Source organism: Hypanus sabinus, chromosome 3, assembly GCF_030144855.1.
Source record: "Hypanus sabinus isolate sHypSab1 chromosome 3, sHypSab1.hap1, whole genome shotgun sequence".
NCBI lineage: Eukaryota > Metazoa > Chordata > Chondrichthyes > Myliobatiformes > Dasyatidae > Hypanus > Hypanus sabinus.
The window spans coordinates 99,522,299-99,538,245 of record NC_082708.1 but is presented as its reverse complement, the minus strand read 5'-3'; the positions used below and the strand labels follow the sequence as shown (position 1 = coordinate 99,538,245).

The window sequence follows — 15,947 nt, the reverse complement described above, 5'->3', positions numbered from 1 at the left end:
TTGAACTCCTTACAGACAGTCCCAGAATTGAACTCCCTACAGACAGTCCCAGAATTGATCTCCTTACGGACAGTATCAGATTTGAACTCCTTACAGACTGCACCAGAAATGAGCTCCTTATATATAGTATCAGAATTGAACTCCTTACAGACAGTCCCAGAATTGAACTCCCTACAGACAGAATCAGAAATGAACTGCGTCCAGACTGTCCCAGAATTGAACTCCTTACATACAGTATCAGAATTGAACTACTTGCAGACAGTCCCAGAATTGAACTCCTTACAGCCAGTTCCAGAACTGAACTCCTTACAGACTGTATTAGAAATGAACTCATAACAGACAGCACCAGAATTGAACTCCTTACAGACAGTCCCAGAATTGAACTCCCTACAGACAGAATCAGAAATGAACTGCTTCCAGACTGTCCCAGAATTGAACTCCTTACATACAGTATCAGAATTGAACTACTTGCAGACAGTCCCAGAATTGAACTCCTTACAGCCAGTTCCAGAACAGAACTCCTTACAGACTGTATTAGAAATGAACTCATAACAGACAGCACCAGAATTGAACTCCTTACAGACCGTCCCAGAAGTGGACTCCTTACAGACGGTATCAGAATTGAACTCCTTACAGACAGTCCCAGAATTGAACTCCCTACAGACAGAATCAGAAATGAACTGCTTCCAGACTGTCCCAGAATTGTACGCCTTACATACAGTATCAGCATTGAACTCCTTGCAGACAGTCCCAGAATTGAACTCCTTACAGACAGTCCCAGAATTGAACTCCTTACAGACAGTCCCAGAATTGAACTCCCTACAGACAGAATCAGAAATGAACTGCTTCCAGACTGTCCCAGAATTTAACTCCTTACATACAGTATCAGAATTGAACTACTTGCAGACAGTCCCAGAATTGAACTCCTTACAGCCAGTTCCAGAACTGAACTCCTTACAGACTGTATTAGAAATGAACTCATAACAGACAGCACCAGAATTGAACTCCTTACAGACCGTCCCAGAAGTGGACTCCTTACAGACGGTATCAGAATTGCACTCTTTACAGACAGTCCCAGAATTAAATTCCTTACAGACAGTATCAGAATTGAACATCTTACAGACAGTCCCAGAAATGAACTATTTACAGACAGTTCGAGAATTGAACTCCTTACAGACAGTCCCAGAATTGAACTCCTTACAGTCAGTCCCAGAATTGAACTCCTTACAGACAGTCCCAGTTTTGAACTCTTTACAGACTGTCCCAGAATTGGACTCCTTTCTGACGGTGTCAGAATTGAACTCCTTTCAGACGGTGTCAGAATTGAACTCCTTTCAGACAGTTCCAGAACTGAACTCCTTACAGACTGTATTAGAAATGAACTCATAACAGACAGCACCAGAATTGAACTCCTTACAGACCGTCCCAGAAGTGGACTCCTTACAGACGGTATCAGAATTGAACTCCTTACAGACAGTCCCAGAATTGAACTCCCTACAGACAGAATCAGAAATGAACTGCTTCCAGACTGTCCCAGAATTGAACGCCTTACATACAGTATCAGCATTGAACTCCTTGCAGACAGTCCCAGAATTGAACTCCTTACAGACAGTCCCAGAATTGAACTCCCTACAGACAGAATCAGAAATGAACTGCTTCCAGACTGTCCCAGAATTGAACTCCTTACATACAGTATCAGAATTGAACTACTTGCAGACAGTCCCAGAATTGAACTCCTTACAGCCAGTTCCAGAACTGAACTCCTTACAGACTGTATTAGAAATGAACTCATAACAGACAGCACCAGAATTGAACTCCTTACAGACAGTCCCAGAATTGAACTCCCTACAGACAGTCCCAGAATTGATCTCCTTACGGACAGTATCAGATTTGAACTCCTTACAGACTGCACCAGAAATGAGCTCCTTATATATAGTATCAGAATTGAACTCCTTACAGACAGTCCCAGAATTGAACTCCCTACAGACAGAATCAGAAATGAACTGCGTCCAGACTGTCCCAGAATTGAACTCCTTACATACAGTATCAGAATTGAACTACTTGCAGACAGTCCCAGATCTGAACTCCGTACAGACTGTCCCAGAATTGAACTCCTTACAGACAGTATCAGAATTGAACACCTTACATACTGTCCGAGAATTGAACTCCTTACATACAATATCAGAATTGAACTCCTTACAGACAGTATCAGAATTGAACACCTTACATACTGTCCCAGAATTGAACTCCTTACATACAATATCAGAATTGAACTCCTTACGGACAGTCCCAGAATTGCACTCCTTACAGTCCGTATCAGAATTGCACTCCTTACAGATAGTATCTGAATTGAACTCCTTACAGACAGTCAAAAAATTGAACTCCTTCCAGACAGAATCAGAAAAGAACTGCTTCCAGACTGTCCCAGAATTGAACTCCTTACATACAGTATCAGAATTGAACTCCTTGCAGACAATCCCAGAATTGAACTCCTTACAGACAGTCCCAGAATTGATCTCCTTACGGACAGTATCAAATTTGAACTCCTTCCAGACTGTGCCAGAAATGTGCTCCTTATATATAGTATCAGATTTGAACTCCTTTCAGACAGTCCCAGAATTGAACTCCCTACAGACAGTCCCAGAATTGAACTCCTTACAGACAGTCCCAGAATTGAACTCCTTACAGACAGTCCCAGAATTGAACTCTTTACAGTCAGTCCCAGATTTGAACTCCTTACAGACTGTCCCAGATTTGGACTCATTTCTGATGGTGTCAGAATTGAACTCCTTACAGACTGTGCCAGAAATGAACTCATTATATATAGTATCAGAATTGAACTCCTTACGGACAGTCCAAGATTTGAACTCCATACAGTCTGTAACAGAATTGCACTCCTTACAGACAGTATTTGAGTTGTACTCCTTACAGACAGTTCCAGAATTCAACTCCTTACAGACAGCCCCAGTATTGAACTCCTTACAGACAGTCCCAGAATTGAACTCCCTACAGACAGAATCAGAAATGAACTGCTTCCAGACTGTCCCAGAATTGAACTCCTTACATACAGTATCAGAATTGAACTACTTGCAGACAGTCCCAGAATTGAACTCCTTACAGCCAGTTCCAGAACTGAACTCCTTACAGACTGTATTAGAAATGAACTCATAACAGACAGCACCAGAATTGAACTCCTTACAGACAGTCCCAGAATTGAACTCCCTACAGACAGAATCAGAAATGAACTGCTTCCAGACTGTCCCAGAATTGAACGCCTTACATACAGTATCAGCATTGAACTCCTTGCAGACAGTCCCAGAATTGAACTCCTTACAGACAGTCCCAGAATTGAACTCCCTACAGACAGAATCAGAAATGAACTGCTTCCAGACAGTCCCAGAATTGAACTCCTTACATACAGTATCAGAATTGAACTACTTGCAGACAGTCCCAGAATTGAACTCCTTACAGCCAGTTCCAGAACTGAACTCCTTACAGACTGTATTAGAAATGAACTCATAACAGACAGCACCAGAATTGAACTCCTTACAGACCGTCCCAGAAGTGGACTCCTTACAGACGGTATCAGAATTGAACTCCTTACAGACAGTCCCAGAATTGAACTCCCTACAGACAGAATCAGAAATGAACTGCTTCCAGACTGTCCCAGAATTGAACGCCTTACATACAGTATCAGCATTGAACTCCTTGCAGACAGTCCCAGAATTGAACTCCTTACAGACAGTCCCAGAATTGAACTCCCTACAGACAGAATCAGAAATGAACTGCTTCCAGACTGTCCCAGAATTGAACTCCTTACATACAGTATCAGAATTGAACTACTTGCAGACAGTCCCAGAATTGAACTCCTTACAGCCAGTTCCAGAACTGAACTCCTTACAGACTGTATTAGAAATGAACTCATAACAGACAGCACCAGAATTGAACTCCTTACAGACCGTCCCAGAAGTGGACTCCTTACAGACGGTATCAGAATTGCACTCTTTACAGACAGTCCCAGAATTAAATTCCTTACAGACAGTATCAGAATTGAACATCTTACAGACAGTCCCAGAAATGAACTATTTACAGACAGTCCCAGAATTGATCTCCTTACGGACAGTATCAGATTTGAACTCCTTACAGTCAGTCCCAGAATTGAACTCCATACAGTCCGTATCAGAATTGCACTCCTTACAGAGAGTATTTGAGTTGTACTCCTTACAGACAGTTCGAGAATTGAACTCCTTACAGACAGTCCCAGAATTGAACTCCTTACAGTCAGTCCCAGAATTGAACTCCTTACAGACAGTCCCAGTTTTGAACTCTTTACAGACTGTCCCAGAATTGGACTCCTTTCTGACGGTGTCAGAATTGAACTCCTTTCAGACAGTCCCAGACATGAACTCCTTATACACAGTATCAGAATTGAACTCCTTCCAGATATTACCAGAATTGATCTCCTTACAGACAGTTCCAGAACTGAACTCCTTACAGACTGTATTAGAAATGAACTCATAACAGACAGTCCCAGAATTGAACTCCTTACAGACAGTTCCGGAACTGAACTCCTTACAGACTGTATTAGAAGTGAACTCATAACAGACAACACCAGTATTGAACTCCTTACAGACAGTCCCAGAATTGAACTCCTTACAGACAGTATCAGAATTGAACACCTTACATACTGTCCCAGAATTGAACTCCTTACATACAATATCAGAATTGAACTCCTTACAGACAGTATCAGAATTGAACACCTTACATACTGTCCCAGAATTGAACTCCTTACGGACAGTCCCAGAATTGCACTCCTTACAGTCCGTATCAGAATTGCACTCCTTACAGATAGTATCTGAATTGAACTCCTTACAGACAGTCCCAGAATTGAACTCCTTCCAGATAGAATCAGAAAAGAACTGCTTCCAGACTGTCCCAGAATTGAACTCCTTACATACAGTATCAGAATTGAACTCCTTGCAGACAATCCCAGAATTGAACTCCTTACAGACAGTCCCAGAATTGATCTCCTTACGGACAGTATCAAATTTGAACTCCTTACAGACTGTGCCAGAAATGTGCTCCTTATATATAGTATCAGATTTGAACTCCTTTCAGACAGTCCCAGAATTGAACTCCCTACAGACAGTCCCAGAATTGAACTCCTTACAGACAGTCCCAGAATTGAACTCCTTACAGACAGTCCCAGAATTGAACTCTTTACAGTCAGTCCCAGATTTGAACTCCTTACAGACTGTCCCAGATTTGGACTCATTTCTGATGGTGTCAGAATTGAACTCCTTACAGACTGTGCCAGAAATGAACTCATTATATATAGTATCAGAATTGAACTCCTTACGGACAGTCCAAGATTTGAACTCCATACAGTCTGTAACAGAATTGCACTCCTTACAGACAGTATTTGAGTTGTACTCCTTACAGACAGTTCCAGAATTCAACTCCTTACAAACAGCCCCAGTATTGAACTCCTTACAGACAGTTCCAGAATTGAACTCCTTACAGACAGCCCCAGAATTGAACTCCTTACAGTCAGTCCCAGAATTGAACTCCTTACAGACAGTCCCAGATTTGAACTCCTTACAGACTGTCCCAGAATTGGACTCCTTTCTGATGGTGTCAGAATTGAACTCCTTTCTGACAGAACCAGACATGAACTCCTTACAGATAGTATCAGAATTGAACTCCTTCCAGATATTCCCAGAATTGATCTCCTTACAGACAGTTCCAGAACTGAACTCCTTACAGACTGTATTAGAAATGAACTCATAACAGACAGTCCCAGAATTGAACTCCTTACAGACAGTTCCAGAACTGAACTCCTTACAGACTGTATTAGAAATGAACTCATAACAGACAACACCAGTATTGAACTCCTTACAGACAGTTCCAGAACTGAACTCCTTACAGACTGTATTAGAAATGAACTCATAACAGACAACACCAGTATTGAACTCCTTACAGACTGTCCCAGAATTGAACTCCTTACAGACAGTATCAGAATTGAACACCTTACATACTGTCCCAGAATTGAACTCCTTACATACAATATCAGAATTGAACTCCTTACAGACAGTATCAGAATTGAACAGCTTACATACTGTCCCAGAATTGAACTCCTTACATACAATATCAGAATTGCACTCCTTACAGATAGTATCTGAATTGAACTCCTTACAGACAGTCCCAGAATTGAACTCCTTGCAGACAATCCCAGAATTGAACTCCTTCCAGACAGTCCCAGAATTGATCTCCTTACGGACAGTATCAGATTTGAACTCCTTACAGATTGCGCCAGAAATGAGCTCCTTATATATAGTATCAGAATTGAATTCCTTTCAGACAGTCCCAGAATTGAACGCCCTACAGACAGTCCCAGAATTGAACTCTTTACAGTCAGTCCCAGAATTGAACTCTTTACAGACAGTCCCAGATTTGAGCTCCTTACAGACTGTCCCAGCATTGGACTCATTTCTGATGGTGTCGGAATTGAACACCTCACAGACTGTGCCAGAAATGAAATCCTAATATATAGTATCAGAATTGAACTCCTTATGGACAGTCCCAGAATTGAACTCCATACAGTCCGTATCAGAATTGCACTCCTTACAGACAGTATTTGAGTTGTACTCCTTACATATAGTTCCAGAATTCAACTCCTTACAGGCAGTCCCAGAATTAAACTCCTTGCAGACAGTCACAGGTTCCAAAACTGATCTCCTTACAGACAGTCCCAGAATTGAACTCCTTACAGACAGTTCCAGAACTGAACTCTTTACAGACTGTATTAGAAATGAACTCATAACAGACAGCACCAGAATTTAACTGCATACTGACAGTCCCAAAATTGAACTCGTTACAGGCAGTCCCAGAATTAAACTCCTTGCAGACAGTCACAGGTTCCAAAACTGATCTCCTTACAGACAGTCCCAGAATTGAACTCCTTACAGCCAGTTCCAGAACTGAACTCCTTACAGACTGTATTAGAAATGAACTCATAACAGACAGCACCAGAATTGAACTCCTTACAGACAGTCCCAGAATTGAACTCCCTACAGACAGAATCAGAAATGAACTGCTTCCAGACTGTACCAGAATTGAACTCCTTACATACAGTATCAGCATTGAACTCCTTGCAGACAGTCCCAGAATTGAACTCCTTACAGCCAGTTCCAGAACTGAACTCCTTACAGACTGTATTAGAAATGAACTCATAACAGACAGCACCAGAATTGAACTCCTTACAGACCGTCCCAGAAGTGGACTCCTTACAGACGGTATCAGAATTGAACTCTTTACAGACAGTCCCAGAAATGAACTATTTACAGACAGTACCAGAATTGAACTCATTACAGCAAATCCCCGGTTTGAACTCCTTAAAGACAGCCCCAGATGTGAACTCCTTACAGACCATCCCAGAATTGGACTCCTTACTGACGGTGTCAGAATTGTACTCCTAACGGACAGTCCCAGAATGAAATCCTTACAGACCGTATCAGAATTGAACATCTTACAGTCAGTCCCAGAATTGAACTCCTTACAGACAGTCCCAGATGTGAACTCCTTACAGACCATCCCAGAATTGGACTCCTTACTGACGGTGTCAGAATTGTACTCCTAACGGACAGTCCCAGAATGAAATCCTTACAGACCGTATCAGAATTGAACATCTTACAGTCAGTCCCAGAATTGAACTCCTTACAGACAGTCCCAGATTTGAACTCCTTACAGACTGTCCCAGATTTGAACTCCTTACAGACTGTCCCAGAATTGGACTCCTTTCTGACGGTGTCAGTATTGAACTCCTTTCAGACTGTGCCAGAATTGAACTCCATACAGTCCGTAACAGAATTGCACTCCTTACACTCAGTATTTGAGTTGTAATCCTTACATATAGTATCAGAATTGAACTCCTTCCAGATATTCCCAGAATTGATCTCCTTACAGACAGTTCCAGAACTGAACTCCTTACAGACTGTATTAGAAATGAACTCATAACAGACAGCACCAGAATTGAACTGCATACTGACAGTCCCAAAATTGAACTCGTTACAGGCAGTCCCAGAATTAAACTCCTTGCAGATAGTCACAGGTTCCAAAACTGATCTCCTTACAGACAGTCCCAGAATTGAACTCCCTACAGACAGAATCAGAAATGAACTGCTTCCAGACTGTACCAGAATTGAACTCCTTACATACAGTATCAGCATTGAACTCCTTGCAGACAGTCCCAGAATTGAACTCCTTACAGCCAGTTCCAGAACTGAACTCCTTACAGACTGTATTAGAAATGAACTCCTTACAAGCTGTTCCAGAATTGAACTCCTTACAGACAGTATCAGATTTGAACTCCTTACAAGCTGTTCCAGAATTGAACTCCTTCCAGACTGTGCCAGAAATGAGCTCCTTATATATAGTATCAGAATTGAACTCCTTTCAGACAGTCCCAGAATTGAACTCCCTACAGACTGTCCCAGAATTGAACTACTTACAGACAGTCCCAGAATTGAACTCCTTACAGTCAGTCCCAGAATTGCACTCCTTACAGACAGTCCCAGATCTGAACTCCGTACGGACTGTCCCAGAATTGAACTCCTTACAGACAGTATCAGAATTGAACACCTTACATACTGTCCCAGAATTGAACTCCTTACATACAATATCAGAATTGAACTCCTTACAGACAGTATCAGAATTGAACACCTTACATACTGTCCCAGAATTGAACTCCTTACATACAATATCAGAATTGCACTCCTTACAGACAGTTTCTGAATTGAACTCCTTACAGACAGTCCCAGAATTGAACTCCTTCCAGACAGAATCAGAAAGGAACTGCTTCCAGACTGTCCCAGAATTGAACTCCTTACATACAGTATCAGAATTGAACTCCTTGCAGACAATCCCAGAATTGAACTCCTTACAGACAGTCCCAGAATTGATCTCCTTACGGACAGTATCAGATTTGAACTCCTTACAGACTGCGCCAGAAATGAGCTCCTTATATATATGTAACACTTACCCACAGGCTGGTATATGTCTAGGGGAAAAAGGAGATCCAGCCACTCTCCAATCCCACCTCCCGTACACGCAGGTGCTGTGAGAATCGAGTTAATGCCTCGCGCCCGCCAACAGTGTCAAACCCACAACAAATACCGTTATGAAATACACTTTAAAGAGTTTACTAAAATTAAAAAGAGTAGTAAGCAATACAATATATATACACAAGGAAAAAAAACAAAAGGCGCCACTTATCAAAGTTCAGTCTGTTTAGTGCACTCGTTGGAGCTCAATCCACGAACCAATCGACCCATCCGGCCGTCGCACCTGGGACCACCCCGGTGGTCTTACGAGCAGTCCAGCACACGTCCACCTTCTTCCATGTCTTCCTCGGCCTCCCCCAAAAAACCCGCGAAAAAAACCCCTCCCCCAAGTTCCCAGCATCACAAGACACAATGACATTCCCCATTGATTAACAAATGAATACAATTACCATATCAGCCATTCTAAAGTGAAACAACGGCTAGAGAAACACTTATCCGCCAAAGAAACATTCCTACTTGTAACAAACCAAAGAGGCCATTTTGAGTAACATACCCAGGACATTGTACATTCTCTCCCCACCAGCAAATGTCATGCCCTCATGGCATTACTAGAGGTCCCCAAAGCTTCTTGCAACACACAAAACCCAACCCAGGTGCAGAAGGCAATGACATAACTACCCAGAGCAGTAGAAATCACACTCGGTTCTCCCGGTACCACATATGTCAACCGCTCCGGGGGGCGCCTAATCCTCTGAGATCTCCATACCCCTTCTGCCCCATTGGGCTCCCTCGTCACCTGCGAACCCACTGTCTCGGACACCCCAGGTCTACCTGACAGACCCGCACCCCCTTCCTCACAGGGGTCCTCCCTCACCCGAGATCTCTCCGGCTCACGCTCAGATTCCACCCTCTCTCCCACCAATGTAGGCTGCCTCTCCATCTGACCCTCAAGACCTTCCCTCCTCTCACCCAATTCAGTATGGGAAGGGCCAGGAGCCTCCTCTCCTGGTACTGGAGCACTAGCGAATGGGAACAGGACCCACTCATCGGAGTCGTCCTCCTCTGAATCGGTAGCCATTCCCGAGTGAGGGAACCGTCCCCGCTCTTCAGCAGCGGGCTCTTCCCGTTCTCCGCTCCCTCGCAGAGTCCTTGTACTGGGCGTAACCTCCCACTCGGGCTCCTTATCCACCTGCACCGCTTGACCCAGTGGCAGCAGGTGATTCCTATGGAGTACCTTGATAGGCCCTTTCCCATCCTCAGGTTTCACCCGGTAAACTGGCAGGTTCGGCATCTGGCTCTCTATTACATAGGGGCTGGCCGCCCATCGATCTGCCAACTTGTGCTTACCAGGGAGTCCCAAATTCCGTAAAAGGACCCGGTCGCCCGGTAATAATTGTACAAACTTCACCTTTCGATCATACCGCATCTTATTCTGCTGATTTTGTTTGGTAGCCGCCGCCTCGGCCAACTCGTACGCCCGCTGTAACTCCCTCTTCATGTCGGACACGTACTTTAGATGGGACTTCCTGGGTAATTCACCCACTCCACCTCCAAAACACACGTCCATGGGCAACCTCGCTTCCCACCCAAACATCAGATAATAGGGTGAATACCCTGTAGCCTCATTGCGAGTACAATTGTAACAGTGAACCAATTGTCCAATATGACGACTCCACCTGCTTTTCTGCCCAATCTCCAGTGTCCCAAGCATATCCAACAGGGTCCTGTTGAATCTCTCTAGCTGAGGATCTCCCTGTGGGTGGTAAGGGGTGGTCCTGGATTTCTCAACCCCAAGCATAGTCAGTAATTCCTGGATAAGGCGGCTCTCAAAGTCCCGCCCCTGATCACTATGGATTCGCCTGGGAAGGCCGTAATGCACAAAGTACTTCTCCCATAACACCTTCGCCACTGTCGTCGCCTTCTGATCCTTGGTGGGAAATGCCTGAGCATAGCGAGTGTAATGATCGGTGATGACTAATACATTCGCGGTGTTGCTGGTGTCAGGCTCAATCGACAGGAAATCCATACATACCAGGTCCAGAGGTCCCGCACTCTGCAAGTGCGACAGTGGAGCCGCCAACGCTGGTAGGGTCTTCCTCTGGATGCAACGACGGCATCCCCTACAGTATTCTTCGACGTCCCCCCTCATCCGGGGCCAGTAGAACCGGTCTTTGAGTAATCCATATGTCTTTTCCACCCCCAAATGTCCAGAATCATCATGTAAGGCCTGGAGTACAGTCTGGTGATACTCCTCTGGCAGGACCAGTTGCCAACAGCGGGGTTGGTCCGGAGGCGTTGTTACCCGGTACAAGATTTTGTTCTTTAACTTCAACCGAGACCACTCCTTCAACAACAGAGGCACGTATGGGTGTTTCGCCTTCTCAGCCAACGCCCCATCCCCCTTCTCGACCGCTCTCCACACTGTGCCAATGCCCGGGTCATTTTGCTGAGCAGTTGCCACTTCCCCTGGACTCAGTTCCGGCAACTGTTTAGTCCCCAGAGCGGTCAGGTCACAGTAAACTAGGGGTATGGCGTCGTCAAAAACCCCCAAATGATCCACGGCTCGTTCCAGCCTCCCTCTTCCCTCGGCCTTCACGGTGATAACAAACTGACACATCGCCTTCACTCCAGGGGCAGGGACACTCTCCCACTCCTCGTCCCTCTCCTCCTCCCCCGGCTCCCAACGAGACAATGCATCCGCATCGATATTCTTGCTTCCGGGGCGGTACCTCAGGCTGAAATCATATACCGACAATGCCGCCAGCCACCGATGTCCTGTGGCATCCAGCTTCGCCGAAGTCAAAATATAAGTGAGAGGATTGTTATCCGTTCTCACCTCAAACTTGGCTCCGTAAAGGTAATCGCCCAGCTTGTCCACCACCGCCCACTTCAGCGCCAGGAACTCCAACTTGTGAGTGGGATAGTTTCTCTCCGATGGCGACAAGCTTCGGCTGACAAAGGCTACCGGCCTCAATGCTTTGCCATGCTCCTGGTACAGAACAGCCCCGAGACCCTCTCGGCTGGCATCCGTGTGCAGCACATATGGCTTCTGGGGATCAGCAAAAGCCAACACCGGGGCCTGGGTCAGTGCCCTTTTCAAAGATCGGAACGCCTCTTCACATTGATCATCCCATCTCGAGCCAAAAGGTTCCGCCGGGTTCCAGTATCCTCCAGCATCCTGCCTCTGGTTCCCCGTCCTCTTCTTCCCCACCGGGGGATAGCCACACAACAGCTGAGTTAACGGGTGACACACTTTGGCGTATCCTTTCACAAATCGCCGGTAATACCCACAGAACCCCAAAAATGAGCGCAGAGCACCCACTTTCTGGGGTCTCGGCCAGGTGATCACAGCCTCTATCTTGGTTGGATCAGTAGCCACTCCCTCTCGCGAAATGATATGGCCAATGTAGTTAACCGACGACTTGCAGAACTGGCATTTGTCCAGGGAAAGCTTCAACCCTTCTTCATTAAGCCGGCCCAACACCTTCAACAGTCTCTCCTCATGTTCCTCCAAAGTCGATCCAAACACTATCAAATCGTCCAGGTACACCAGCACCTCCAACAGATTCATATCCCCCACAGTTCTCTCCATGAGCCTCTGGAAGGTGGCTGGGGCTCCGGATATGCCTTGGGGCATTCGTTCGAACTGAAAGAACCCCAGTGGGCAGATAAAAGCGGTCTTCTCTTTATCGGCCGCACTCATCGGGATCTGGTAATACCCACTTCTTAAATCCAGCACACTGAACCACTTTGCACCGCTCAGGCAGGCCAACGCATCCTCGACTCTTGGGACAGTATATTGATCGGGGACAGTTCGCCGATTCAACGTCCTGTAGTCAACACACATGCGCACTCGCCCATTCTTCTTCCGTGCCACCACTATTGGGGACGCATAAGGACTTCGAGACTCAGCTATGATTCCGGCCTCCTTCAACTTGCACAAGTGCTGTCGCACGTCCTCAACATCTGCCGGAGCCAGCCGCCGGGATCTCTCTCGGAACGGGGTGTCCTCCGTCACCCGGATGGTGTGGCGAGTGCTTTTGGAGCAGCCAACATCAAACTCGCCCCGAGAAAAAACAGCTTCCATCTTCAGCATCTTCTCCACTAGCCTGCGTTTCCACTCCGGCGACACTGGGGAATCCCCGAAGTTAAAGGCTTCAGCGGTCAGCTCCCTTCGATGCTCCGATCCCTCCCCGTTAGGGGTCCGCACTGGTGCGCTAGACATTACCGTCACCGGGAACAGATGTGCCAGCGGCATTCCCCTCTTAAAGGTGATTTCTCTTGCTGTGGTGTTCCTGACACTTATAGCTATACGCCTCGCATGTACCACCCCTGGTCTCTGCACTTCGGGCCTCACCAGCGCCCCCGCCGGAAATCGTGTCTCCCCTTCAAGATCGTCTGGGGCGTCTACTAACAGGGCTTCTCCCGTCGGCACTCCTGGGAATCTGGGGGTCCCCATCACTAGTGCTACCTCCCCTGGTTGGATCACCTTGGGCCTCGCCTGCGTACACCACACCGTCCCTCGTTTACACTCCGGGTCCAGCCCTTGGGAGACAACCCCTTCTTTGAACACTGCTCGAAACACTGGATGCACCGAGAGGGTCTCCAGAAAGTCTTCCCCCCCTTTCTCCTTACAAGCTCCCAGGAGCCGTCGCACAACTGGGGAGTTAGTCCCCACCAGGAGGGCAGCACCACCGGTTTCCACCGGGTCAGGACACACCAACACCAACGTCTCAATTGCTTCCGACACTCCCACATCGCCCTCCGAGAACTCCAATCTCACCGATAGGTACCCATCGTACGGGTAGTCACCCTCGCTCACACCCCAAATCTGCAGGGCGTCAAATGGTGTTACGGGCAAATGCTTTAGATGTTGATTGTAGAAAGACCGGTACAATAAGGTCACCTGCGATCCCGTATCAAGAACGGCTTTTGCGTAAACTCCCTCTATCCGTAGACCCACACTGGCACGGGGTCCTACCAGCCCATCCGGAACAGAGGCGTGGGCACCCGGTGGTCTTCCGGCTGATCTCTGGGAACGTGTTCCTCCAGAGGCTCCAGTCCATTCCCTCACTGAGCCTCTCCTAAGTTTCCCCGACACCTCTCCCTTCTTAGTCGCAGAGGGGCTTGTCCTCCGCGGGACTCCTTGTCTCTCACAATCCCACCTAAAGTGACCCTCCTCTCCACAGCTATAGCACACCCTTGGCCTTCCACAGTCCCGCCTGAAATGCCCCTCTTTCCCACAGTTAAAGCACACACTGCCGGCTGCCCCTCCTCTCCCAGGACGGCTCCTGCTCCCAATCCACTGCACTGATCGCCCCTGAGAGTAGGTACCTCCCCTGTCCCTCCCCTCCAAAGGGGGTTCCCTACTCCCCGGGGGTTTGTCATTCCTCCACTCAGCCACCACTTCCTGTATCGCTGAGGATTGCTCCCGTAGGCCCGTGCCCCTTTTCCGCCCCAATGCTCTCTCTTCCTCTCGCACCTCTCTAATCAGTTGCCCGAAGGATGGAGGGGGACCTTTCCTATAAGCCTGCCGGATAGTCCACGCCACCTTGTCCTCCTCCAGAGAGCCACTGAATAGCTGACTCATCCTCACGCTAGCCACGTCAGTCGCCTTCACTACCCCTCGGCGCCGCAGCCCCGAGAGCATCCCCTCCATCCTAAATATGTACTTGGAGAGCTTTTCCCCTCTCCATTGTTCCAGGCGTTGAAACTCTGCTAAAAGCAGCCAGGGTTCCCCTGACAACCCAAACGCTCCCTCCAAAACTTCTAGGCATTCCTCCACTGCGGCCCCAGGCTTCTCAGCTTTCAACTCCCGGATGGTTGTGGCTGCTAAACCCCTCAAACTTCCCAGCAATCGCTGCCTCTTCTCCTCCTCTGAACCTGGCCACTCCTCTAACATCAACGATGTACGCTCGATCCAGGTCTCATAGTCCACCTCCCCATCCGGAGTAGGCTTGGCTCCGGAGAACACCCCCAGCTTCAGCCGTGGCCTCTCGGCCACCCCCACCAGGGAGTTAAGTGCGGCTGCCAGCTCCGAGACTTCCACCCTACCTGGGGAGCGGGGCTTAGTCACGACTCCCTCCTCCCACCTCCCTTTACCAGTGCCGGGCACCTCTCTGGGGTCCACCTCTCGCTCTAACCCCTCCTCCGATGTCTCCTCAGCCTCATCCTGGTAGGAGTGGAGCCCCCACGGCTCCTCCCCCGGTACACTGACCGTCGCCGGCAGTTCCACCGTCCTGACTTCAGCACTCTTACGAACCAACACCCAGCTAGACCCCACCTCTTTACCACACCGTCTAGCTACCAATTCTACCTGCCCAATACCCTTCACCGAACTTAAACCCCTCACTATCACGTCTCCTGAAACTCGAAAATCCACTCCGCTCACTACGCATGCGTACTGTACCGGTACACCTTCAAACTGGCACCAACAAACAAACTTATCTCTGTCCATCTTCCTCTGCTGCCTGCGCGATTCCACAGCCCCTGACAATCCAATCCGGGACGAGCACCCCACAAATGTAACACTTACCCACAGGCTGGTATATGTCTAGGGGAAAAGGAGATCCAGCCACTCTCCAATCCCACCTCCCGTACACGCAGGTGCTGTGAGAATCGAGTTTTATGCCTCTCGCCCGCCAACAGTATCAAACCCACAACAAATACCGTTATGAAATACACTTTAAAGAGTTTACTAAAATTAAAAAGAGTAGTAAGCAATACAATATATATACACAAGGAAAAAAAACAAAAGGCGCCACTTATCAAAGTTCAGTCTGTTTAGTGCACTCGTTGGAGCTCAATCCACGAACCAATCGACCCATCCGGCCGTCGCACCTGGGACCACCCCGGTGGTCTTACGAGCAGTCCAGCACACGTCCA

General features: G+C 47.4%; 1 protein-coding gene across 1 annotated transcript; it reads right to left on the bottom strand.

Moving 5' to 3' along the window:
- Nucleotides 1-522: 522 nt before the first annotated feature.
- Nucleotides 523-15,623, bottom strand: LOC132390922 (uncharacterized). Its single transcript, XM_059963457.1, has 2 exons — nucleotides 10,826-15,623; nucleotides 523-529 (listed from the first exon to the last, which is right to left on the bottom strand). The coding sequence occupies exons 1-2, from the start codon at nucleotides 15,517-15,519 to the stop codon at nucleotides 523-525; spliced, it is 4,701 nt and encodes a 1,566-aa protein (XP_059819440.1). The 5' UTR covers nucleotides 15,520-15,623.
- Nucleotides 15,624-15,947: the final 324 nt, after the last annotated feature.